Raw genomic sequence first — 24,201 nt, 5'->3', positions numbered from 1 at the left:
AGAAATAGAGAGGGAGAAAGAGAGACACTTGCAGCATTGCTTCACCAGCAGTGAAGCTCCCCCACATGCAGTTGGGAACTGGGGACTTGAACCCAGGTCCTTGTGCAATCAACCAGGTGTGCCACTACCCAGCCCCAGACCTACCTCTTTTTGGGAAGTATTTTGAAGACGTCGGCCTTTTAAAAATCCTCCATATGGGGGCCAGGTGGTGGTGCACCTGGTTGAGCACACATATTACAATTTGCAAGGACTCGGGTTCGAGCCCCTAGTCCCCAACTGTAGGTGATAGCAGGGATGCAGGTGTCTCTCTGTCTCTCTGTCTCTCTCCCTCTCTGTCACCCCCTTCTCTCTTGATGTCTGGCTGTTTCTATCCACTAAATAAAGATAATAATAAAAAAGGTAAAAAAAATTTAAAAATTCCTCCATCTGACTAAGCAAAATTTTTTATAAATATTATTTTTTGAATCTGTAAAATGGAGATAATATATGCTTCTTAGAAATATTGTAAAGCTGGGAGTCAGGCAGTAGCGCAGCGGGTTAAGCGCAGGTGGCGCAAAGCCACAAGTACTGGCATAAAGATCCCAGTTCGAGCCCCCGGCTCCCCACCTGCAGAGGAGTCGCTTCACAGGCAGGTCTGCAGGTGTCTATCTTTCTCTCCCCCTTTCTGTCTTCCCCTCCTCTCTTCATTTCTTTCTGTCCTATCCAACAACAGTGACATCAGTAACAACAATAACTACAACAACAATGAAAAACAAGGCCAACAAAAGGGAAAATAAATATATAAATATAAAAATAAAAAAATATTGTAAAGCTTACATATGTTTTTACATGAAAATGATTTGTACAGCTAATAGATCCAATAGATCTTAGTAAATGCTGTCTATTACTGCTCTCCCTTGTTTCTGCCTAGCGGAAGCTTACCCATCCCTAAATGTGACCTTCTTTTCTTAAAGCCTTCTATAACTGTCTTATCTTTTGGAAAACATTGTCTTAATGTCTTTCTTTCTTTGTAATGTAATGCTAACACCTCAGTCATGCATGACAGCATTGATAAGCAGCCTACCCAGGCAACTTTCTCATTCTTTATTTTTGAGAGAGAGATGGAACAAGAAAATAGAGAGGATGGAGAGATAAGAGATACCACAGTGCTCCACTAGCTGTCCATGGTGCCAGGATGAGAATCCAGAACCAAATATACTGTAAGGTGTATGCTCCATCGGGTGAGATATCTCCCAACCCTGGCACACATTTTTTTTTAATTCCAGGGTTATTGCTGGCGCTCGGTGCCTGCACTAAGAATCCACTGCCCCTGGAGGCTATTTTTTCCTCCTTTTGTTGCCCTTGTTGTTTATCATTGTTGTTATTATTGCTGTTGTTATTGCTGTCATTGTTGGATAGGACAGAGAGAAATGGAGAGAGGAGGGGAAGACAGAGAGGGGAGAGAAAGACAGACACCTTGTGAAAGACCCCCCTGCAAGTGTGCGCTTAACCTGCTGTGCTGCCGCCTAGCCCCCCCCCCCCATTGTTTGTTTTTCTTTATTTCTTAGAAAGAAAAGAGAGGGGTTTAGGGGCAAAGCATAATGACTGTGCCAAAGACTTTCACGCCTAGGCTCTGAGATCCTAAATTCAGTCCCTAGCACTGCCATAAACCAGAGCTGAGCAGTGATCTTGTCTTCTCTCTCTCTGTCTCCTCCTCTTGTCTTTCTCTCTCTCTCTCTCCATATATATATATATATATATATATATATATATATATATATATATATATATATCATTAAAAGTAATAAATATGATTAAAAGATAGAGGGAGAGAGTGGAAGGGAGAGAGATGAAAGATACCATACCACTGCTACACCACTCATGACAGTTCATTGTGCTTCCATGTAGTGCCAGGGCTTGAACCTAGGACCATAAGTGCAGTAAGGCATGTGTTCTACTGAGTGAGCTATCTACTAATCTGTAGTGGTTTAATATTGATTTACAATTTTTTAAAAATTTATTTAAAAATTTTTATTTTTTAAATTAATATTTTATTAAAAAATTTACAGAATTTTAAGATAACAGTACAATTCCATAGTATTCCCACCACTAGAGTTTTGTGTCCCTATTTCCTCCATTTGAAACTTTCTTCCAAGGTCACAGATATTGGTTGGCTATTATTATTTTTTTTCTTTTTTATTTAAGAAAGGATTAATTGATAAAACCATGGGATAGGAGGGGTACAACTCCACACAATTCCCAACACCCAATCTCCATATCCCACCCCCTACCCTGATAGCTTTCCTACTCTATCCCTCTGGGAGCATGGACCCAGGGTCATTGTGGGTTGTAGAAGGTGGAAGGTCTGGCTTCTATAATTGCTTCCCCACTGAACACGGGCATTGACTGGTCGGTCCATACTCCCAGTCTGCCTCTCTCTTTCCCTAGTAGGGTGGGTCTTTGGGGAAGCAGAGCTCTAGGACACATTGGTAGGGTCTTCAGTCCAGGGAAGCCTGGCCGGCATCCTGCTGGCATCTGGAACCTGGTGGCTGAAAAGAGAGTTAACATACAAAGCCAAACAAATTGTTGAGCAATCATGGACCCAAAGCTTGGAATAGTGGAGAGGAAGTGTTAGGGGGATACTCACTGCAAACTCTAGTGTACTTCTGCTTTCAGGTATATATTTTACAGCAGTTTATGGATACGTGTGAACATATGCTCTCTCTCACAGAAACTGGTGTATATCTAGGTTTTAGGACTTTGTTAGAAAGTGAACCACCTGAGATGGCATTAGAGTATACTATGAAAGGAAAGGTCTCACCCGAGTAATGAAGCTGAAGGGTTGTTATTCCACACGTGAAGTCTCTGGACACAGTCTGAAGTGAAGCATGTTGAGGTGGCAATCGTTGCGTTGATTAGGTTGCTATCGGCAGATGCAATATTATTTGATATGGATTGGGAGAGGCATATGGGAAAGTGGGCCCTATCCAAGGGTTCCAGGACTGGGGGAAGTAGGGGCTCTATAGTGGAGATGTGAGGTTCCTGCTGTCTTAGGGTTCAAAAAGACAATCGATAGTTAAAGCAGGACCTGACCAAATTGTAAGTAGGGCACCAAAGTAAAAACCCTGTGGTGAGGGGTAGACATGCAGCTTCCTGGGCCAGTGGGGGGTGGGAGTGGGTGGGAGGGATGGGTCACAGTCTTTTGGTGGTGGGAATGGTGTTTATGTACACTCCTAGTAAAATGTAGTCATATAAATCACTAATTAATACGAGAGGGGGAAAATTAATCGTATGTCTCGAAGTTTTTCAAAACACAAACTGAATCTTTTTAATATATAGGCTGTGTATTTGATATGCGGACTCTCTCAAAAGCCTAGACCAAGTAGATCAGAAGCATCCAATAGCACAGCTATATACAAGATACTGGGTACAGTACAGCAAACCATAACAAAAGGAGTTTTCAAAGTTAACCCAATTACCAAATAATGTGATGATAACATTAACTATCAGTTGGTTATTATTTTTATAACTATCTATCTATAGATACATATATTTTGCCCATTTTTTCTGATATTGCCTTCTCTTCCTTTCCTTTTTTATATTTATTTCTCCCTTTTGTTGCCCTTGTTTTTTATGTTGTTGTAGTTATTGTTGTTACTGATGTCGTTGTTGGATAGGACAGAGAGAAATGGAGAGAGGAGGGGAAGACAGAGGGGGAGAGAAAGGTAGATACCTGCAGACCTACTTCACTGCCTGTGAAGGGACTCCCCTGCAGAGTGGGAGCAGGGCCTTGAACCGGGATCCTTATGCCGGTCCTTGCACTTCTTAACCCGCTGCACTACTGCCCAACTCTCCTTCTCTTCCTTTCTAAGTCACACCTACATGTACTATTGCTATTTCCAAATAGTCTCCCTTTTTTCTTCTTCTCTCTCTGGGTTCTGATAGAGTTGGAGTTCAAAGCTTTCTGATCATCTTCCCACTATCATTTCTCCCCCTCTGGGGTTATGGACCAAACTTCTTTTTGGGGTGCGGAAGGTGGGAGTTCTGGCTTCTGTAGTTGCCTCTCTACTACATGTGAGCATTGGCATGTTGATCCATACCTCAGTCTGTTTCTTTCTTTCCCTAGGGGTAGGGCTCGGGAGAGGTGAGGTTCAGGGACACATTGAAGAAGTCATCTGCCCAGGGAAATCAGGATGGAATCATAGTAGCATCTGTAACTTGGTGGCTGAAAGGATTGTAATATATAAAACAGGACAAAATGTTTAATGAACAGGAGCCAAAAAGTAGGGATACAAGAGATGAAAATAGGGACCTTGAGAGCTTGTTTGGAGGTTCTAGCAGGTCTCTATTAGGGGAAGACCGTCCTCTTCAACCAAGCGCGTAGCTTCGGGAGGGACGCACATGGAGTGGTGAGGCAGGAAGGGGACACCCGCCTAGCCAGCCAGATCAGCTGAATCAACCCTGGCGATCAATGGGGTGACAGATCGCCCTCACATTCAGAGATGAAAATAGGGATCTTAAGGTGGAGAGAAGCAAGAAAGTCTGTTTTAGGTATGTTCCTAGGTGCCCGTGACTTTTGTAGTTTTTGCTTGAGTTTGATAACTAACATGGATGTGGGCAAAAATATTGTCTGGGAAGAGGGTGTCAGATTGGGAATAGGGCTAGAAAGTTGGATTATGGCAGAGGGTAGCTCACAAATGTGAAGAAAATACTTAAATATAATGAGCTGTTTACCCCATTGACCTGATAGTTTTTTAATTTTAAAATTTTTTATTGGGTTATTGTTGAGGATTAGTGCCTGCCCTACAAGTCTACTGCTCCTGGCAGCCATTTTCTTTGCTTCCTTCCCACCTCCCTCTCTCTTTCTCTTTTTTATTAGGACAGAGAAAAAGTGAGAGGTAAGAGGGGAGGTAGAGAGGAAGAGAAAGAGAAGCACTTGCAGTACTACTTCACCTTTGTAAAGCTTCCCCCTGCAAGTGGGGAGCTGGGACTGAACCCCAGGTTCTTGTGCATGGCAACGTGTGCACTTATCCTGCTACACCACCACCTGGCTCCCAGATAGGTAGTTGTCTTGAATAGGGTTTCCATTGCCTGCCTCTCAGATGATATTTAGTGAATGTATTCCATATTATTTAAAAGAAGATACAAGCCTCTTTTCTTATGTTTTTATATAGTATAAGTACTGATAGTCAAAGTATAGAAATAAAAGTGTAAAAGGAAGAAAATTCTAAGTATGTAAAGCCTTACTGTTTATTGCTTAATGAAATTAAACATATTCACATGGAGAAGGTGTTAATTCCCCAAGGGAGGAAAAGCTCAGCTTTTGCTGATCTAAAAAATAAATGAACATTTAATTTAGAGTTAAATTGGAGAGAGTTAGAAAAAGATCTAGAAGTAATAAAGTACATTTTATTTTAATGGTCACTTCTATTATTTTCAAATTTCAGGAAGCATGACTTCTGAACTTTCACTAGTTCAAAGGATGTTGAAATATTAGTAAAAAAAAAAAAAGCTTAGGGAGTCGGGCGGTAGCGCAGCGGGTTAAGCGCACATGGCGCAAAGCGCAAGGACTGGCATAAGGATCCTGGTTGGAGCCCCCGGCTCCCCACCTGCAGGGGAGTCACTTCACAGGCAGTGAAGCAGGTCTGCAGGTGTCTATCTTTCTCTCCCCCTCTCTGTCTTCCCCTCCTCTCTCCATTTCTCTCTGTCCTATCCAACAACAACATCAATAATAACTACAACAATAAAACAACAAGGGCAACAAAAGGAAATAAAGAAAGAAGGAAAAAAAAAGCTTCATTGGGTTTTACAAATGGAAGACTTTTGTTAGAACAAAAGATGTTTATCTAACTTACGATCATTCCTTATTGTACAGATTGATGCATGCTCCCATTTCTCTTAGGGAATTCTCTGCAGGAGTCAGGTTTAACTTGCCTTATGCTAATAGCAAGAAGTCGGGGTACAGTGTGGAGAGGTAAAAAAAAAAAACCTCGCATCTGCTGTTACATGTTGTTAACTCCCTCAGCAGACATTAAATCATTTCAAGTACAATAATAGTGTGGGAGGTAAATTAACTAACCATTAACAATCTTATAAATACACAATTAACATACCAGCATTTATTTGACACATTGATGGGCAAGCAGTAATTTTTGATTGGGAGTTTGCAGACCTTTGAAAAGCCTCAGGCTGTTGCTTATTCAGACAAGTTTTCACAGATTGTAGGTGAGGGGTCCTGAAGTCTGCCTGGCAAAGGAGAGTGAGTGTGTAGACTGCTTTGAAAGACCTGGAAAGACAATTTCCTTTTAACCATAGCTTAGACGTGAACATTTTAAGTCATGTTGTACCTCTCAGGTCCTTTAGAACTTAAGAGGTATAGGGAAGCCTCGTTTGCTCATGAGGGATTATTTAAAGAAACATCATTTTCTATATGGGTTTTGTAGTTGACTTTGCATGAGTTGCTAGGGATTTTCAAAATAATACTTAGACTAACTGGGAATTTCAAGTTGTATGTATGTGTGCTTGTTTGTTTATTTTTGGTCAACAGTGTTATTGCTGTTATTGCTGAGGTGTGGAACCTTCAATGTTCCCAGTAGCTACTTTGCCTCCTTTTTTTTTTCTTACATTTTTGATAGAGGTAAGAGAGACACTTGCAGCAATGGTCTACCACTTATGAAGGTTCCCTCTTGCAGGTGGAGACCTGGGACTTGAACTTGGGTCCTTGTGTATGGTAACATGTGCACTCTACCTGGTGAGCCATCACCTGGACCGTTTTTGGTTTATTTAAATGTAATGACAGGGAGGGAGAGAGAGAGAGAGACTGACCAACTGACCAGAACACCTATTTAAATTGTTACGCCAGTGTTCAATCCCAGGCATGGAGGTCATGTGCTCTGTCCACTGAGTCACTGCTCTACCTCCTCTTCCATGTATTTTTAACAACTTTGTGTTATTCTGTTATATTTATGTATCATGAAATATTCATTTTCACTCCTGGTAAATACTTTGGTTACTTTCAGATATTTCAGTATTATACATAATCCTGAGGTGAATATATATAAATTTTATAGGGGCTGGGTGGTGGCACACCTGGTTGAGTACACAGGTTACAGTGTGCAAAGACCCAGGTTCAGGCCCCTGCAAGTGACCCATGAAAGGGCTTAAGATGATGTTCCTGATGGAAATGACCAGTGATGGTGGAGATAGGGATCTACTAGAGAGAGGGCTACTCCCATCATATCTGTGTGGGAATCCAAGGATTACCTATCTAGGGCCCCAGATAATGGGGTGGACTGGTATTGACAAAAAGGCCATTGTTTGGAGTTGGTATATTGCACCAAAGTAAAAGATGTTGGGGTGGGTGGGGGGGGGGAGAATACAGGTCCAAAAAGGATGACAGAGGACCTAGTGGGGGTTGTATTATTATATGGAAAACTGGGAAATGTTATGCATGTACAAACTATTGTATTTACTGTTGCATATAAAGCATTAATTCCCCAATAAAGAAATAAAAAAAGGCCATTGTTAAGTGAGCCAAATGAGATGAACATTTTTACATAGTTATCTCCTAAATAGCATGGCCTAGAATTGGGGTTGCTCAAAGGATATTCATATTTTTTTTTAAATTTTTTATTTAAGAAAGGATTAGTGAACAAAAGCATAAGGTAGGAGGGGTACAACTCCACACAATTCCCAACACCCAATCCCCATAACCCACCCCCTCCCCTGGTAGCTTTCCCATTCTCTATCCCTCTGCGAGCATGGACCCAGGGTCGTTGAGGGTTGCAGAAGGTAGAAGGTCTGTCTTCTGTAATTGCTTCCCCGCTGAACATGGGCGTTGACTGGTCGGTCCATACCCCCAGTCTGCCTCTCTCTTTCCCTAGTAGGGTGTGACTCTGGGGAAGCTGAGCTCCAGGACACATTGGTGGGGTCTTCAATCCAGGGAAGCCTAGCCAGCATCCTGGTGGCATCTGGAACCTGGTGATTGAAAAGAGAGTTAACATATGAAGCCAAACAATTTGTTGAGCAATCATGGATCCCAAGCTTGGAATAGTGGAGAGGAAGTGTTAGGGAGGTACTCACTGCAAACTCCAGTGTAGTCCTGCTTTCAGGTATATATTTTGCAGTAGTTTATGGATACGTGTGCACATAAGCTCTCTCTCATAGAAACTGGTGTATATCTAGGTTATGGGACTTTGTTAGAAAGTGAACTACCTGAGATGAAATTAGAGTGTACTATAAAAGGAAAGGTCTCACCCGAGTAATGAAGCTGAAGGGTTGTCATTCCACACGTGAAGTCTCTGGATACATTCTGAGGTGAAGCATGTTGAGGTAGCAATCGTTGCTTTGGTTAGGTTGTGATCGGCGGATGCAATGTTATTTGGTTTGGATTGGGAGATGCATACGGGAAAGTGGGCCTATCCAAGGGTTCCAGGACTGGGGGAAGTAGGGGCTCTATAGTGAAGATGTGAGGTTCCTGCTGTCTTAGGGTTCAAAAAGACAATCAATAGTTAATATTATCATCACATTATTTGTTAATTGGATTAACTTTGAAAAGTCCCTTTGTTATGGTTTGCTGGACAGTACCCAGTATCTTGTATATAGCTGTGCTATTGGAAGCTTCTAATCTACTTGGTCTAGGCTTTTGAGAGAGTCCGCATATCAAATACATAGCCTATATATTATAAAGATTCAGTTTGTCTTTTGAGAAACTTTGAGACATACAATTGATTTCCCCCTCTCATATTAATTAGCTACTGATTTATATGTCTACATTTTGCTAGGAGTGTACATAAACACCATTCCCACCACCAAAGGACTGTGACCCATCCCTCCCGCCCACTCCCACCCCCCCCTGGCCCAGGAAGTTACATGCCTACCCCTCACCACTGGGTTTTTACTTTGGTGCCCTACTTACAAATTGATCAGGTCCTGCTTTTAGTTTCCCTTTCAGATCTTCTTAGTCAGCTTCTGTTGATGAGTGGGATCATCCCATACTCATCTAGGATATTCATATTTTATACTTTGATAGCTTCTACCAAATTGCCTTCTTAGAAGTTCCAATTTCTGTTCCTTTTTATAGTGCATGGGAGTACCCATTTCTCTAAATTCCTGCCAACATTAGTGTTCTTTTTTCCACTCAAAAATTATCTTTATTGAAGAATTTGTTATAAAAAAAAGAGATGGAACTTTTTGGAAAAAATAAATAAAAGAGGATATGTTCCCTTCAAACAGAAAATACAGAATACTAAATTTGCATGTCATCCTGCTCTGCCATGCTAATGTTCTGTACATTCCAATTTTAGTATATGTGTTGCCAAAGTGAGCACTGTTAGTATTTTTTTAAATCTGTTTCTTTGCAGAACTAATCAAAGTAAAATCACTCATTTTTTTATGTATGTTCTTCCTGTCTTTTTCTTAGACACCAGATAGACTTTCAAATAATTTGCTGCTTTTAAAGTAATTTAAGGTATATCCTTTTGTTTCTAAAAAGTATTGTTGGAATAAGTTGATAGTGTTCCATGGTGACAGTTTTGAAGGGCACATTCAAGAGAAGCTCTTGTATCTATATTAATTTTTTTAAAAAAGGCAATTCTTTCTTTATAGTTCACAACTTACACATGACATGTTCATGTATGACTTATCTCTCCAACAAAATTGTATAGTCCTTGGATGTCAACAGCAACTTTTATTGAATTCCTGCCATGTGGCAGAAAGAATGTGGTATTATGGCTCCTGTCCTAGTGGAACTTACAGTCTAAGTCCTGAAATATATGTCATAAGAGATGGAAAACACATTTCTCAGGTCATTTGAGTTCCCTGTTGGAATTATACTGAATAAATATTTGTCGAATGGGCTTGACAGATTCTCCAATGCATGAAGTAGAGTATTAATAGAGGGGATCTACTCATATCTACTCATGTTGGGTTATTTTAAGACCTCTGTTCTGCAAGGGTAGTTCTGGAGTTTTGTGTGTGCCCTCACAAGTGTCTGCTGCCTATAACTCTTCATAAGAGTGATGGAGCATATTCAGTTTTCCAAACAAGATTCCACTCTTAGTTCTATTTGTAGAAGAAAAAGATGACAAGGAAATTTGGTCTTTCTAAAATATACACCTTCAAAGTTTGTACTAGGAACATGCTCAATTCAGCTTTCATACTCCTTGTACAGCATAATGATCTTTGAGGAACAGAGCGGTAACTCAGATGGCTTACAGAATCTTCTGCCATAAAGGAATCATATATATATTTATTTATCTGCTATGAACTTATTAAAGAAGGATGGATGAGTTGATATATTTTTTAGACTAACTAAAGCATTTTCCCCCTCTTTTTATTGCAGCAGTTTTATTCCTTTGAATTTCTGTTGCTACCTGTTGGATTCTTTCTCTTTCCTTTAAGATTCAGATAGAGACAGGGAGAAAGAGGCAGACAGACACCATAACACCACTCCACTATTCATGAAGCTGCCCTGCATGATGTGCTCATGTGGTGTCAGAAACTTGAACTGAGTCCTTGAGCATGTCAAAAGGGTATGCTGTAGTAGGTAAGCTCTTTCCTGGCCTGTTGAAAGCTGGAATTGGTAATATTTTTTATTCTCACTATATTATTATTAGTAGTCAATATTTAGTTATGTGCCAGGTTCTCTTTTAAGTATTTTGCAGTATTGTATCCTCTATATCCTCTTGTCTTTGGAACCTTCATTGTGTAAGTGAAGAAAAGGAAATAAAAGTCTCTAGAGAAGTTAAGATGATTTTGACTAAATCCTATAGGACCAGGAACTGAGCCTATAGGATTTAGGTTCCTAGCAACTTTTTGGTAATATTTTCTTTGTTGAATATTCCCGTTTAACTAAAAAGGTACCATTTTGTTTCCAGAATAAACATCATTACAGTTTTAATAGGAAATTGGAAGCAGTTTATAATTAGCTTTCTAAAATAAGAAATTAATCTGTTCACAGACACATTTGATTAATAAGTTTTATTTTAAAAGCACAATAGTGTCTGAAGAAGAAAGGAAAATACACTTATTGAGAAAATTTACTTTGTTGGTATAGATTTGTAAAATTTGTATTAACTCAGAAAGCATTATTTGTGCCCTTTAAGATACTTCACCCACATGTGATATGAGGGGAAAAATAAATTGAAGAAATACTCTTTAACACATTATTTGAGGAAAGTCCAACTTGTCTCCTTATGACCTTTTAAAGTAATGAGAAGACTGCATAGGGATGAAGGGAGAAAGAAAGGATAATTTACTGTTAAAATAGTAGTTACACATTTTAAGTGGTCTCTTATTTATTTTGCTTGAGAGCAAGCAATATTCTCTCATACCAAGGGGATCTCATTGACTAGGATCTTATCCCCTACTCCTTATAAGGATTTCCTTTCAGGCTAACCTTTTAAGCTCCTAGGTATAGGGACAAATGTTGATTTTGTTTTGTCTTTAAAAATATTATCTATTATAAAAGAGAAAATAAGAGTTAAGGAGGGGAAGGAGGGAATGAGAGTGAACAAGAGCCAACATATTGTTCAAGTCTGACATAAGGTGGTTCCTGGGATTGAACCTTGGGTCTCTGGGACATTAAGCACACAAGTTAATTTTCTTTTCTTCTCTCTCTCTCTTTCTTTCTTTCTTTCTTTCTTTCTTTCTTTCTTTCTTTCTTTCTTTCCCTCTCTCTCTCTTCCTTCCTCCCTCCCTCCCTCCCTCTCTCTCTCTCTCCCTTCCTTTCTTCCTTCCTTCCTTCCTCCCTCCCTCCCTCCCTCTCTCTCTCTCCCTTTCTCTCTCTCTCTCTCTTTCATTGGTTCTCTAATAGGCTGAGGTATTGCCCTGACCCCTAAATGCTGATTTTCAAGGTAGCATTTTATTATGTTAAATTTGTTTGAAAACAATTACTCATTTTCTTCCTTATTCTTAAATATTGCTGTGCATATCATGTTTCTAGGTAGGTGAGCCTGTGGAACAATATGAAGAGGAGAAAATAGCCTTTTAAAGAAATTGGCCCAAAGAAAGGATGGCCTTCTTGGACAATCCAACTATCATTCTAGCTCATATTCGACAGTCACATGTGACCAGTGATGACACAGGAATGTGTGAGATGGTTCTCATTGATCATGATGTTGACCTAGAGAAAATTCATCCTCCTTCAATGCCTGGAGAAAGTGAGTCTGAAATTCAGGGAAGCAACGGTGAGACTCAGAGCTATGTATATGCCCAGTCAGTTGATATTACCTCAAGTTGGGACTTTGGGATTAGAAGACGCTCAAATACAGGTAAACATTGTCTTTTCATTTTGTCTTCTGAGATTTAGGTCAGTAAAGATCATTATAGGATAATGCATATGTTAGAATAGGGATAATGGGAAAGTTTCTGCTTATTAGCAGGGACATGCCTGTACTAGACTAAGAGTGAGTATAAGCAGCATCTCTGCAGCTGTGGATAGAGGGGCCTCTTCAGTGACGCCACTACAAGGAAGCAGAAGAGAAGTAGGTGAAAAAATAGGCCATGTGAGGCATAAGAGTGTTTTTTAAAAAATCATATGTAGAAAGGGAAGTGCACTTACTTTGAGCATATCCATGAAGCAACATTAGTTCCCGTAGGTAAACTATCAAGAAACAGATTTCAGATTGACATTATAGAGAACCTTTAATACCGTTACTTAGGGCTGATCATCCAGTGAGTGCTTTTCCTTTGATAGTTCTTGTCCCTAGAGGAGTTATGAGAGGATAGGGGGTTCAAGGAGTTTGGTGAAATGTTTGTTAGGGCTACTTCTCTTTTTCTTTTCTTTTTTTTTAATTTTTATTTATAAAAAGGAAACACTGGGGGTCGGGCGGTGGCGCAGTGGGTTAAGCGCATGTGGCACAAAGTGCAGGGACCGGAGTAAGGATCCCGGTTCAAGCCCCCGGCTCCCCACCTGCAGGGCAGTCGCTTCACAGGCGGTGAAGCAGGTCTGCAGGTGTCTATCTTTCTCTCCCCTTCTCTGTCTTCCCCTCCTCGCTCCATTTCTCTCTGTCCTATCCAACAACGAATTGTGTCAACAAGGGCAATAATAATAACCACAACGAAGCTACAACAAGGGCAACAAAAGGTGAAAAAAAAAATGGCCTCCAGGAGCGGTGGATTCATGGTGCAGGCACCAAGCCCAGCAATAACCCTGGAGAAGGAAAAAAAAAAAAAAAAAGGAAACACTGACAAAGACCACAGGATAAGAGGGGTACAACTCCACACAATTCCCACCACTAGAACTCCGTATCCCCTCCTCTCCCCTGATAGCTTTCCTATTCTTTATCCCTCTGGGAGTATGGACACAGGGTCATTATGGGGAAGGTCTGACTTCTGTAATTGCTTCCCTGCTGAACATTGGCAGGTGGATCCATATTCACAGCCTGTTGCTCTCTTTCTCTAGTGGGGCAGGCATCTGGGGAGGTGGGGCCCCAGGACACATTGGTGGGGTCATCTGCCCAGGGAAGTCCAGTTGGCATCATGTTAGTATCTGAAACCTGGTGGCTGAAAAAAGAGTTAACATACAGAGCCAAAAAAATTGTTGACTAATCATGAACCTGAAGGCTGCATTAGTGCAGATAAAGATTTGGGGGTCTACATTTTGTAGATAGTTAGTAGGCCTATTTTAGTTATATTCCAAAGGGCCCATGACTATACTAGTTTTTTTTTTTCTTCCTGATCCTGACATCTGATAATGCAGGTAGATCCAAGTTTTTGTTTGGGGAGATGATGTCATGGCTGGAAAAAGGACCAGAAAGCTGGATCAGGGAAGAGAGTAGCTCTCTAATATGGGAAAGGTATATAAATATTGTTGACTGTAAACCCCATCGATTTGATCTGATCTGGGGCCCATTTTCAGCTTAGGAGCCTATATGACCTCTGCATCACTGTAGATCTGAACTCACATTCTGTAGTCATGAGTAGGAATGTTCCAAGCTGCCCCAGTATCAGGACCCATCTTCCTCAGGTGGAACATAGAGTATGTTGTCCAGCCTTCCTTTCGGAGGATGGAACATTCTCTACTGTTTGTTGATCCATGTTGAGGGCAAGGTCCTGTAGGGGCCCACAAAGGGGTCTGTTGTGTTGTTCCTGATAGAGATGACCAGTAACAATGGATAGAGGGATCTATTTGAGATCTAGGCCTGTCATGTCTGTTTGGGAATCTCAGGACTCCCCAACTAGGGCCCCAGCTGATTGGGTGGCTAGGGCTACTTTTCATAGGATTTCCTACATTGGATGTGAGATTAGAAAAGGCACTGCTACTATTATTATTTTTTTTGGAACTGCTATTTTTGATACATTACCTTTATTTACTTAAATTTATCTTCACTCCTTGATCTTGTGGCTTGAAAATGCTATACTGTGATATAAGTATATATGTAAATATACTTACTATATATAATTATGTATGTTATTTTTGAAAGTTATTTAATTAATTAATTTTTTTATTGCCACCAGAATTATCTCTAGGGCTCAGTGCCGGCACTATGAATCCACAAGTCCTTGGTGGTCATTTTTTTCTTCTTTTCTTTCTTTCTTTAATCTTTTCATTATTGGATAAAGGCAGAGAGGAATTGAGAGAGAAAGATGAGAAAGAGAAGGAGAGAGACAGAGAGACACCTGCAGACCTGCTTCACCACTCATGAAGCTTTCCTCCTAAAGGTGGGGATCAGAGGCTTCAACTGGGTCCTTGAGCACTGTAACATGAGCACTTAACCAGGTGCACCAGCACCTGTCCCCCTTTTCTCTTTTTTCCTATTTCATTTGGTAGGACAGATAGAAATTGAGTGGGGAGGGGGAAGAAGAGAGGGAAAAGGGAAAGAGAAAGTAGACATCTGTAGATACACTTCACTTGCCTGTGAAGCTTCCCACCTGCAGGTGGGGAGAAGGGGGCTCAAACTTGGGTCCTTGCACACATGGTAATGTGCATACTCAACTGCCTGGCCCTCCTAGTTGTTAGTTTATTTTTTAAGTTTTTATTTATAAAAAGGAAACACTGACAAAAAACACAGGACAAGAGGGGTATAACTCCACACAGTTCCCACCACCAAAAGTCCGTATCCCATCCCCTCCCCTGATAGCTTTCCTATTCTTTTATATATATATATATATATTTATTTATTTAATTTATTTATTCCCTTTTGTTGCCCTTGTTGTTTTATTGTTGTAGTTATTATTGTTGTTGCCATTGTTGGATAAGACAGAGAGAAATGGAGAGAGGGAGGGGAAGACAGAGAGGAGGAGAGAAAGATAGACACCTGCAGACCTGCTTCACCACCTGTGAAGCGACTCCCCTGCAGGTGGGGAGCCGGGGTTCGAACCAGGATCCTTATGCCGGTCCTTGTGCTTTGCGCCACCTGCGCTTAGCCCACTGCGCTACAGCCCGACTCCCAGCTTTCCTATTCTTTATCCCTCTAGGAGTTGTTATTTTTTAAAAGCTTTTCATTGCCCACTTTCCAGCTTATATTTTTTGGATGTCTTTTGTGAGAAATATAATGAACCCATGTTTTAGATAAAGTATTTAGAATATGTAATGTAGTTATAATATGACAGGATATCCTAGGAGATATTATTTTATTTTTTTATAATTAGAAATTACAGCCTAATCAGTAGCAGTTCCCTTTTAGTTCTTAGGAAGCAGTAGAAGGAAATCTAGTCAAACACTAAGATAGTTACAAGTATATTTTTATAGCCCAAATGTAAACTGTACATAACAAAGTCCTGTAGGTAGAGTAGGATACAATTTTACAGTGCAAAGGATATTAAGATTTTGGTTCAGAATTCAGCATTCTGTGATAGCCACAAAGAATAATTTGCTCTTATGATGAAAATAATTCTAGTATTCCCCAGTACTTAAAGGGACTTTTATCAAAGTAGGATTTGAATGAAAGTTTAAATGTAATTTAGAGCCATTGCTTCTTAGTTCTCTAGTTGAAACTGACTTTCTAGCAAGCTATCGAGAGATCTTATATGACAGGTTGAATGGATTTCACTAGAAGGATGCTGCTAAATCAAGAGCTTTATGATTATATTACTTTGCCTCTATCCTTCACAATTATTAATTGCATTTGAATGTATTTTTCTATGAAATTTGGTTAGACATAGTGACATTGTCAGAATGCTTTTGCCAGTGTAGTTTAAATTTCTGGCGAGATTAGTTTTAGAGTTTCCCTACTACATGCAAAAACAAGGGTGTGTGATTTCTTGCCTTGAGAGTGGTTGAAAGAGGATCTATTTTTTATTAGCATTATGCTAAAATTGGAAGTTGGAGGATTAGCAAGAAGAAACTAATTGCAAGAGATGGCATCTGATAGCAGATTTTTTTTTTGTCCATCGTGGTCTCCATATGTAGCAGTTGTTAATGTGTTTTAAACACTATTTCTCTAAAAGGTCAGTTAACCAGTGTTTGAAGGCTGAACATGTAGGGATAATGTAGTCATAAATGCATAAGTTTAGCCATGCTTTTGTTACTCTTGGAATTTTTTAAAAATAGCATTTTGATGCTAATAAGTAAGATTGTGGGGTGTTATAGTGACCAAGAATTTTACTTTTTAATCCATTCATCATGCCTCAAAATTTTATATAAGAAAAATTGTTCTTTTTAAGATTTGACTAATGTTGCAAAGATACAAATCATTTATTTTACTACCTATAAACTGTTTCACCCCACTGAAGAAAAGCTATGCTAATTTATATAGCTTTGACATTTTATAATTTTCATGATTTTTAGATAAAGGATTTTATATTTAAAACTTTAATAGTCTAGTCTGAGTTCATTTATCTTTAATTTTTGAAACGGGTAGAGTAATTCATAACAGTAATTTTATCCCTGTAATGTAATATTCACTTCAGTTCATTTGTGCATTAAAATTCCTTTAAGACCGTTATTAATGATTTATATAATGAAATGTCATATTAATCACTGAAGTTTTCACATTTTATTATTCTCTTCCATGTTAATACTATCTTTATGATCTCTATTAATGTTTTATATCCTTTAATTTCAATTATAAATCAAGAATATTTTCATGTTTTTGTTGGTATTTGCTTATCAGGGGTGCCACCTTTAAAATTTTATGACTTTTTCCTACATATGAAGTATAAAACATCTTTATTCATATAAAAGTAGTTAATTATGTCTTTGTTTATAGTAAACTTTCATTGACAAACTTATAATATTTCTTTTCAAGCTCAAAGATTAGAACGACTTCGAAAAGAGAGACAAAACCAGATCAAGTGCAAAAATATTCAATGGAAAGAAAGAAATTTTAAACAATCAGGTAAATGGAAATGATTTCAACTGATATTTTGAGATTTATATATTTAGTTTATACTACTATATAAGAGCCTTTATTTCATCCTTTTAAATTTTCTGCTTAGATACCACTGTGTTTTGAGCTTTGAACTCTTTTACTTGAGTGCCTTGCCCTTTGAAATTTTTTGTCCTTTAGGTCTTGTCTTTTTGACCACTCTTTGTGTTAAGTCGTAGGAATTGGCAATAATATGTGGAAAGGTATATTATGTACAAAATGGTTGTGACAGAACATTGTTCTTAGAGCCAAGGAATACCCATTATTTTGAGGAGTCTTTGGGAATATAGATTTCAAACTAAGACTGTCTCATCAGTGGTCCTAGTAGCCATATATATCTTTGAAAACATGATGGTGTTAGCATTACTAGCATTTGCTGTATGTGTATATGATATGTATATTGAAAAGCTAGCCATTATGTTGGAAGTTAGTGCAGCTGTAACATCCAGGACTTACATGGTCCTAGGTTCAGTTCTCAGCACTGCCAGTAGCCAGTGGGGAAAAAAAAGTTAACAGTATTATTAATTTTCAAATATATCAGCAGTACAGTGTTCAGTATCAGCAAGTTATTTTTTTTAAAGTGAAATGCTATTAAAATATTTCATAATACTTATGCCATATTTCCTAGACTTTTTCCTTTTTCTTCCTTTCAAAGAAATGTCTACAGTTTGTCTTCTGTATCCTACCACCATCACCCAGTACTGCTTTGGCATGTAATAGAAGCCTAGTACATTTTAATTGACTGACTGCATAGCTACATAATTTTCTTTTTTAAAAACTTTTTTATTTTGATTAAATTTTTTACGGCCTCCAGGGTTATTGCTGGGGCTCGGTGCCCGCACTGTGAATCCACTCCTCCTGGAGGCTACTTTTTTCCTTTTTGTTGCTGTTGTTGTGGTTATTATTATTGTTGTCATTGTTGATGGATAGGACAGAGAGAAATCTAAAGAGGACGGGAAGACAGTGTGGGAGAGAAAGACACCTGTTGACCTGCTTCACTACTTGTGAAGCAACCCCTCTGCAGGTGGGGAGCCGGGGGCTCTAAACCCGGATCCTTAACGTCAGTCCTTGTGCTTTGTGCCTTGTGCACTTAACCCACTGCACTACCGCCCGACCCCCAGCTACATAATTTTTATAAAACAAATGATTACAGCAGCATCTACCAAGTGCTGCTCTATGCTCTTTACATGTAATACAATGCAGTGATTTTTAAAAGTATGAGAACAGGTCACCAGAAACTCTGAGAGCTTTAATTGGCTAATAACAGAAGACTGGCAAGCATAAGCAAAATAAGAACACATTTCTTATTTAATACTGTCTGCATTTAAAGGTTAACCTCTGTTAATACCACACTGTCTGCTATTATTCTTTCTCCTACTAATATTGAAAGCCCATGATTGTTAACCAGTGAGATTAAAAAAAAAAAATTTCTTAATGATTACTTGTAGTGATGATGATGTAGAGCTATTAGTTACTCTTTCTCATACTTCTGTGGCTTTTGTATGTCGTCTCTAATTTCTAAAAAGTTTTGCCCTTGATACTTTAAAAATCTGTCCACTGACACTTTATGTTGATACAGTGAATATTTCTTTCCTTTGTATTTATAAAGGAAATAAAAATTATTTCCTTTATAATGTTCACCTTCTTTAATTTTTTCAGTGCTTTTTTTTGTTGATTACTTCTTAGAAATACAGAACTAATTTGTCTAAACCCATCTGTCCAGCTACCCTTTGTTTTGATGTCTTCACTTCCATATTAAAAAATTATAAATAATAGGATGAATAGAATAGCTCAAATTTAACTACATTATCTCTTTCATAATGTGAGAGGTCACTGCTACATTTTAAAATTATATATATATATATATATATATATATATATATATATATATAAAATATACCTACAGATCCAATAAATAGAAACATTTAACCAATTTTAATGCAGTTTCCACTCTTTCCTTACAGTCATATTCACTTTGTCCTCTATTCTTTGAAACCAAAGAATGTGTTGGAGAAATAAATGTTCCTCTTACTGTTTTCATTTGTAACTGTACCGTCCCTTGTATATGCATACTTTTCCTTGATTTTCTTCATCCTCTTTACTATGTCTGAGAGATTTTGATAATCGAGCCTGTGATTTTATTTATAGAAAGACTTCTGAACTTGCTTTTCCATGTTTCAAAATGTTCACTTGATTCTTGCCAGACCAGTAACTAACCTGGTTTTCACTCTTTTTTTTTTTTCTTTTTCTTCAAATTTAGTGTTGGGAATGAACTCAAGACCTTGCACACTCATAATACCGCTGATTGGCTTTCCAAGCCTACTTTTTCATAATTTTAAAATCTAGAGTGAGACAGAGCAGAGGGGAGCAGAGAGGAACAATACCACAGCACCACTCCTTCATCCATGGAATTTCTCCTTTAAGTGCTGTTCAAGGTGTTCCTATGTGTTGCAGGGCTAGACTCCAGGGCCTCACCCATCGTAAGGCACATGCTTTACTTAATAAACTATCTTCTAGCCCCCCTGCTGCTCAATTTATCTTTTCCTCCCTCCCTTCCTTATTCTTTTCTTCTTTGTCTCTTCCTTTTTCTTTTTCCCTCTCTCCCTTTCTTCCTTCTTTTCATTATTCTTTTTAGTGATTTAATAGTGGTTCACAAAATTATGAGATTACAGGGTGTTATTTTCATACCCTAAAGTTCTGTGCCCCCCACACTCCCAACAATAACCACCATAGTTCTTATAAAGTATTTCAGTGGGTTTGACTAATTCAATCATTATTTTGTTAGTCTTCTTACTAATATATTTTTAAAAGATTTGTTTTTTAATATTTATTTATTCCCTTTTGTTGCCCTTGTTGTTTTATTGTTGTAGTTATGATTGATGTCGTTATTGTTGCATAGGACAGAGAGGAATGGAGAGAGGAGAAGACAGAGGGGGAGAGAAAGATAAGACACCTGCAGACCTGCTTCACCACTTGTGAAGCGACTCCCTTGCAGGTAGGGAGCCGGGGGCTCTGTCCTTATGCCGGTCCTTATGGCTTTTCGCCACCTGCGCTTAACCCGCTGCTCTACTGCCCGACTCCCTTCTTATAAATATTTAAAGTTCATGTGTTTCAGTCTTTTAGATTCCTCATATTGAAGCCATCATTAGTTGTCTTCCACCTCCTTATTTATTTCAGTAAGCATAATCATCACCAGTTCCATCCACTTTGTCCCAAAGGACAAGTATCATTTTTTAAAAATTTCAGAGCAGTATTCCTTGGAGTATATATCTCATGACTTCTTTATTCAGACTTCTGTCAGTGTGCATTTAAACTTCTTCTATTCCAGCTATTGTGAAGAATGCAAGTGTGAATTTAGGGGTGCACCTATCTTTTCTTTTTTATTGTTTTATGTCCTTTGCCCAAGAACAGTATTGCTGGATCATAATATATTTTCATTTCTATGTGTTTGAAGATTCACAGTACTTTTTTCCATAGGGGCTACACCAAGTTTTCATCCCCACCAACAATGTACCAGAGTTTTCTTTTCCCATCTTTTCCAACATTTGTTATTTCTTTTTTGTTGTTGTTGTTGATGTAGGCTATTCTCACAGGTGTGAGTTGGAATCTCAGTGTAGTTTTAATTTACATTTTTCTAATTAGTGAATTTTTAAATTGTCTTTATTTACTGCATAGAGACAGCCAGAAATGGAGAGGAAGGGGGATACAGTGAGCAAGAGAGACACCTGCAACCCTGCTTCTCCACTTGCAAAACTTTCCCCCTGCAGGTAGTGACTGGGGGCTTGAACCTGGGTCGTAGTGCATTGTAATATGTGCGCTCAACCAGGTGTTATAATATAATAATAATAATGATTATAATGTTTCTATATTATATGTGAGAAAACGGATCCAAAGTTTCACTTGCCCAGGTTACTTATTTACATATAGTACATGGCAAAGTCAGAATTCTTTTTAGGCTAGTATGATCCTGGCAAGTGCATGTAGTGTTTTTTTTTTTTTAACTCCATTTTTTTTTTCCCATATGAGGAACAAAGCAGAAGGAAACTGCTTCTGGACTTTTGTGATTTGAAGAGTCTTTGGTTTGCTCTTGTCTTTCTTTGCATGTCAGCTACATCCAGGGTTTAAGAAGCTTTCCAAAGCCTCTTTGTTAAAAACTTTTTTTTTCATTCTAGAAAAGGTAAAAAAAAAAAAAAAAGCTACTATCAACAATCCTGTATTCAAAAGAAGTACTGTTGTTAATATTTTAATGTATTCTAGATTAATGAATATATATATATTGCTATAATCCTCTGTATTTTTTATACATATAAACAGCACAGAAATGTAATATTTTGTGATGTCTCCATATTGTGTGTGCAAGCTTACATTTCTTAAGGTTATTTCTAGATTTTTAAAATTTCATGTTACCTTTATATATTTTTTTCTTTTTTTCTTTCCTCCAGGGTTATTGCTGGGCTCGATGCCTGCATCATGAATCTACCGCTCCTGGAGGCCATTTTTTCCCTTTTGTTGCCCTTGTTGTAGCCTCGTTGTGGTTATTATTATTACCATTGTTGATGTTGTTTGTTGTTGGATAGGACAGAGAGAAATGGAGAGATGAGGAGAAGACAGAGAGGGGGAGAGAAAGATAGACACCTGCAGACCTGCTTCACCGATTGTGAAGTGACTGCCCTGCAGGTGGGGAGCCGGGGGCTAGAATGGGATCCTTACGCCGGTCCTTGCGCTTTGCCCCACGTGCGCTTAACCCACTGCGCTTAACCCACTGCGCCTCAGCCCGACCCCCCAGGTTACCTTTATAAATAGCATCTTCTTTCTCGAAGCTTTATTTGTTTTCTTGTAAAAAGAAAACAAAAAACATTGTTACTATATTTTCTATCTAGCCACTCAAGAACCATTAGTTCCAATATACATTCTCATTTTCCTGAATATTGCATACTACTTTCTCATAAACCTGCTAATTAAATTGGTAGGCTGTTGCTTTTTCAGCTTTATGCTTTTTTTTAGAATTTCCAGCTGTTTATTTGGATTAGGACTTTTCAGTTACAATTAACTTTAAAAAACAAGTGAAGTATGAGCAACTTAAATATAGTAACTGAAAAAGTACAGCTGTGCCTTATGTATGACTTAGAATCAGGAGAAACTTTCTCCATCTTAAAAATCTCTACTTCTTTCTCTCTTTAAGATTTTATTTATTCATGAAAAAGATAAGAGGAGAGAGAGAGAATCAGACATCATTCTGATACATGTGCTTCTGGGACCTGATGCTTGAGAGTCCAATGCTTTATCTATTGCTCTGTCTCCCAGAACATGAATCTCTAATTCTCTATGCCATCTACTCTTTTTTTATTCTTTGAAACAACCTACAGCTACTTTTCTCCTACAGAGTTATTCATTCAATAAGTATTAATTATATTTTATTTTCTACATATGGTTTTTAATACGTAAGTATTTCAGTTAATATTTATTTCCGTTTTAATGAGAGATACAGAAAGATACGGAAACATCAGAGCGCTGTTCAGCTCTGGCTTATGGTGAGTCTGGGGATTGAACCTGGGAGCTTGGAGCCTCAGGTGTGAAAGTGCTCTGCATAACCATTATGCTCTCTCCCCAGCCCTTACTGTATTTCTTTTCAAGGGCAAATTGGCACCATTGTAAGTCTTAGAAGGTATAGGAGTAAATAAAACAAAGCCCCAGCCCTCATTAACCTAGGAGGGGTGTAGGAAACAATAGATAAAGTCAAAGTAGGATAAGCCATGGAGAGTAATATATATAGGGGAGCTCAGGTGATGGTGCACCTGGTTGAGCACACATGTTACAATGCACAAGGGTTTGAGCCTCTGGTCCCCTCAAGTGGAGAAGCAGAACTGTAGATCTCTCTCCCTGTCTCCCCTTCCCTCTCGATTTCTGGCTATCTCTATCCAGTAAATAAATGGAGATAACAACAACAACAACAACAAAAAAGCTAATATATGTTGGTAAGGGAGTGGCAAGGACCTAAGGGATAGTGTAGTGGTTATTCAACAAGACTTTCATGCCTGAGGCTAGGAGGTCCCAGGTTCACCACCTGGCCAATAAACCAGAGTTGAGCAGTGTTGTAGTAAAACATAAAACCAACCAGCCAACCAAAGAACCAACCAACCAAACAAACAAAAACCCAAAACAAATAAAACGGGTGCTAAACAGGTTTTTTTTTTTTTTCTATTTTATATAGAGTGATTAGGGGAGGCCTGATTAGGAAGGTAATGGCTGAATGGGAACCAGAAGGAAGTGAAGTTAGTTAAGCAGATAAGGTAAGTGCAAAAGCTCTGTGGCAGAAATATGCTGATGTAATCAGGGAATATCTAGGAAGACTGTTTCCTAGTGAACAGTGGAGAAAGCAAGGGGAAGAACAGGATCACAGAAGCAGTAGGAAATCTGCCCTTTGTGGCTTTAGTATTTACTCTGAGAGAGGTGATTTGGTCTTGGTAGTGATACAGTATCTCACTTACCCTACTCCCAGCTTAAATTTCCTTTTTTTTTTTTAAAAAAAAAATTATTTTATTTATTCCCTTTTGTTGCCCTTGTTTTATTGTTGTAGTTATAATTGTTGTTGTTATTGATGTCATTGTTGTTGGATAGGACAGAGAGAAATGGAGAGAAGGGGGGAAGACAGAGAGGGGGAGAGAAAGATAGACACCTGCAGACCTGCTTCACTGCCTGTGGGGAGCCAGGGGCTTAAACCGGATCTTTACACTGGTCCTTGCGCTTTGCGTCACCTGTGCTTAACCCTTTGTGCTACCGCCCAACTCCCCCAGCTTAATTTCCTTTAGAACAGCTTGATGATGATGACTTTAAGTTTTATTTATTGGTTTATTTAGCCACTAGGGCTATTGCTGGGACTCCAGACCCACAGGAAGCTTCCCCACTACCC

At 38.7% G+C, this 24,201-nt stretch overlaps 1 protein-coding gene across 4 annotated transcripts in view; it reads left to right on the top strand.

Annotated features, from left to right (window-relative positions):
• Positions 1-24,201, top strand: part of MAPKAP1 (MAPK associated protein 1) — a 266,882-nt gene that overhangs the window by 17,392 nt on the left and 225,289 nt on the right. For 3 of the 4 annotated variants that reach the window (XM_007539997.3, XM_007539996.3, XM_007539995.3), the window contains exons 2-3: positions 11,924-12,251; positions 17,172-17,261. The exons of the other annotated variant lie outside the window; for it this stretch is intronic. In XM_007539997.3, coding sequence (XP_007540059.1) covers positions 11,993-12,251; positions 17,172-17,261 — 349 coding nt within the window. In that variant the 5' untranslated portion in view covers positions 11,924-11,992. The remainder of the gene's footprint in view (positions 1-11,923; positions 12,252-17,171; positions 17,262-24,201) is intronic. 4 annotated transcript variants of the gene reach the window in all.

This window comes from Erinaceus europaeus, chromosome 10 (genome assembly GCF_950295315.1).
Source record: "Erinaceus europaeus chromosome 10, mEriEur2.1, whole genome shotgun sequence".
Lineage (NCBI taxonomy): Eukaryota > Metazoa > Chordata > Mammalia > Eulipotyphla > Erinaceidae > Erinaceus > Erinaceus europaeus.
Note: the sequence above shows the minus strand (reverse complement) of the source record. Positions and strands in the feature narration are given on the sequence as shown.